Here is a 3015-nt window from a genome sequence, read left to right as displayed (position 1 = left end):
TAGCATCTAACCAGCGATTTTGGTGATAGATTGAGTTGTGTCTTGTTTCTGATCCTACACTTTTGCTCAGCTCGATTCAACGGCATTTCGAATTTTCCAAATGTCGCATGTGGGTTAGTCGCCCGGTTGAGTGAGCCCAAAAGATTTGGTTCAAAGTTTTAACTGATTAGCCGGTCACTTGCTCGATATTAATGGGCCAAACTGCTATCTTATTATGTGGGCTTTGATTCAATTTATTTCTGGGCCACAATTTAATTTGAGGGCCAACACATTCAAATTACACCGGGTTCAAATTCTTCATTGGAATCGAAATGATAAAAACTTGGAGCCAAATATACATGCAGGAATCGACTAATTAATTTATAAGAGAGAGAGAATAAATCAAAGTCGACAAAGTTGTTCTTGCTTGGATAAAAGAATTTATTTATTCATTTGTTTAGATAAATTTGAGATACAATCCAGACAATAAAGTACTTTATTTTCCAATTAGTTAAATCACACCACTCGATCGCTATTCGCTAGCTATATATAATTTTTATATAAAACCAATACATTGATTGTATTTAATTTGTTACCAATGCACGGAATAGATTAAAATGGTCCATTACAATCCAAGGGCAAAGGGGAATCCAGTAGAATTCAACCAACCCCCGCCGGCAATGAAACTCTCCGCCGTGTAACTTTGGGCCTCAGTGGCGCTGGTGATCACTTTAAACCCTTTCCATTTCACCCTCCCACTCGTCCCCGCCCCAGCTCCCGTGTTCTTATACTCGCCGTAAAACAATGTATCCTGCCCGAAATCTCCATCCCACTCATGCCAACCCACCGGCTGGATCACATCAGATATCTCCGACTGCAAGATCACGGTCCTCGAGTACATTTTCCATGGTCTTCCCAGAAACGTAGGGAACTTTTCTCGAACGGGTTGTAGGTCAGAAGTGGCGCCAATCTTACAGTTTTGAATAACGATCCCCGTGTTCTGGTTGGGGTCCGTTCGACCCTGAGCTGTGACCATGTTCTGTTGTCCGGAGTCGGGGAGACGGGCGTGGATGGTGGAGTTCTGGATCACCACAGCGGCGTTGCCGAAGATGAAATCGACGGTGCCTGCTATTAGGCACTGGCCGAAGAATTGGCGATTGGAGTGGACGTAAAGGGTGTCTTGATAGGCTAGAATATCACAATTGTGAAAGGCTGAGAGATCTGATCCCACTCGCAGAGCTACTGCCTGGTGTTTTGAGGGCCCGGCCGTGTTTTCAAAGGTTATATCTCGTGCCAAAAACTTTTCCCCTACTGCAGCTGCAATCAACAATATCACAAAAAGTTAAAGATTTGGCTTAATAAATTATTGCCAAATATATTCTTAGGTTGGATTTAACGTGGTAACGAAATATGAAGCACTAATCACGGAAGTCAAAAGAAAGAAATTGGATTTAATTTAATTTAAACAATATAATTACCAACTGTAGCAGATTTGAAAGTGGTGCTTCCATCCACAACATTCCTGCTTCCAGTGATAATGGTGGAAGTCCTTCCATCTCCCAAGAACATTATATTGGTTTTCTTCTTGGGGACCTCCACATTTTCTCGGTACACTCCGGCTTTGATCCTAATCACGTATCTCTTGCTACTCTTCTCAGGCGCCGCGTCCACCGCCGCCGTCACAGTCTTGAAGTCTCCGCTTCCGTCAGCAGCCACCACCACGTCCGCCGTCACGGAAGAAGACTGCAGCAACCTCCTATCACCGGCGGACAACCACTCCGGCCATGAGCCGCGGCCACGACCCTCCGGCGCCGAAAGCTTCCTACCGCCGCTCAATCTGATCCTCTCCTCCTCAATAATATCAGTGTGGGTCATGTTTGTGATCATGGCGAGTAAATTGCTGCACAGTTTCTCCACACGCAGCACCTTACCACCGACCAGCACATCCCGCTCGTGCCTATCGTCCTTTCCGTGAGAGAAACCATCGAGGCAGGTTTCCTATTAATTATATCCAAATTAGAAACAAACATTATTATTTATAACTTATAATTAAAAATTACCTGATTGGTCATGGCAGAAGAAAGCAAGGTTCGGAGGTCGTCTGCGTGTTTTCGAAGCGATTTCTTGAGAGGATACTCCTCCAATTCCCTGAAGGCGGCGCGGAGCTCATCCACCGTTTGATCAATAGCCACCAAACAGTCGTGCAAGGCCGTCTTCTCCCGCTCCGTTAAGTTAGCTTCCCCGTGAGCAATAAGATTCTTGATGGCAGCGTAGTTCCGCCGCGCGTTGTCGATGGTGATGTTCAATGCCAAAAATATTACATCCTTTGTGTTTCTTATCGATATCTTGTGGTCGTTGAGAGAATCCGCCATGGAAGAGTAGCATAGTTCAGGGTACAATGTGGTGCTGCAAGAAGATTCAGCTACGGCGTGAGCCGAAGAGACACTCATTGAATATTCTCTTCTTGAATTCACTTCTCCCATAACATTAAGGGAAACAAATAGGATTGAAGCTAATAAAAATGCCAATGATTTATCACCGGCGAACAATTGTGGGCTGCTCGGGGACATTATTGCTTTGATTAAGTGAAGCATATATAAATGCAGAAAGAATGGATATGGTTTTCTTTGAGAGCATAAGCTATCGAATTTATACTTCAGTAGTAGCTGGATAAATATTTGTGGTATATTATATAATATAGAAATATACTGGGGTGGGTGGGCCATGTCTCTATTATATAATAATATGTTGTGTATGTCAAATTATGCAAGCCATGTGACTCGATATAATGTGGAACTTGTTTTTTTTTTTTTATCTCTTTTTCTCCTCCACTTTTAGTCCTTTCCTTTTATTTTTTCAGGAAATAAACATGATGATCATTGCAAGAAACAATGAGAATATTTTATTGAACTCGTTGAGTAGAATGTGAAAACTATTACTAACAAATATCTTGTTAAATTTTTCTGTACGATTGTATTTGAATTGAATAATTTCATGACTACGAGATATGCATTACTTTGATCATTTGAGGAAGGA

General features: G+C 42.4%; 1 protein-coding gene across 1 annotated transcript; it reads right to left on the bottom strand.

The window, feature by feature from the left end:
• Nucleotides 1-424: 424 nt before the first annotated feature.
• Nucleotides 425-2705, bottom strand: LOC140880874 (pectinesterase). Its single transcript, XM_073285724.1, has 3 exons — nucleotides 2040-2705; nucleotides 1458-1977; nucleotides 425-1296 (listed from the first exon to the last, which is right to left on the bottom strand). Exons 1-3 carry the CDS (start codon nucleotides 2703-2705, stop codon nucleotides 605-607), a joined length of 1878 nt encoding a protein of 625 aa, XP_073141825.1. The 3' UTR covers nucleotides 425-604.
• Nucleotides 2706-3015: the final 310 nt, after the last annotated feature.

Source organism: Henckelia pumila, chromosome 2 (genome assembly GCF_033568475.1).
Source record: "Henckelia pumila isolate YLH828 chromosome 2, ASM3356847v2, whole genome shotgun sequence".
Classification (NCBI taxonomy): domain Eukaryota; kingdom Viridiplantae; phylum Streptophyta; class Magnoliopsida; order Lamiales; family Gesneriaceae; genus Henckelia; species Henckelia pumila.
The sequence above is the reverse complement of the archived record's forward strand: the minus strand, read 5'-3'. Positions and strand labels throughout refer to the sequence as shown.

What these genes read in the sequence shown, in the direction of transcription:
- LOC140880874 (XM_073285724.1), bottom strand. Translation starts at nt 2,705, where the DNA reads ATGGCCCACCCACCCCAGTATATTTCTATATTATATAATATACCACAA. An exon ending in CTTCTGCCATGACCAATCAG is followed by an intron (nt 1,978 to 2,039) that starts GTAATTTTTAAT and finishes TATAATTAATAG; the next exon opens with GAAACCTGCCTCGATGGTTT. An exon ending in TTTCAAATCTGCTACAGTTG is followed by an intron (nt 1,297 to 1,457) that starts GTAATTATATTG and finishes TGTTGATTGCAG; the next exon opens with CTGCAGTAGGGGAAAAGTTT.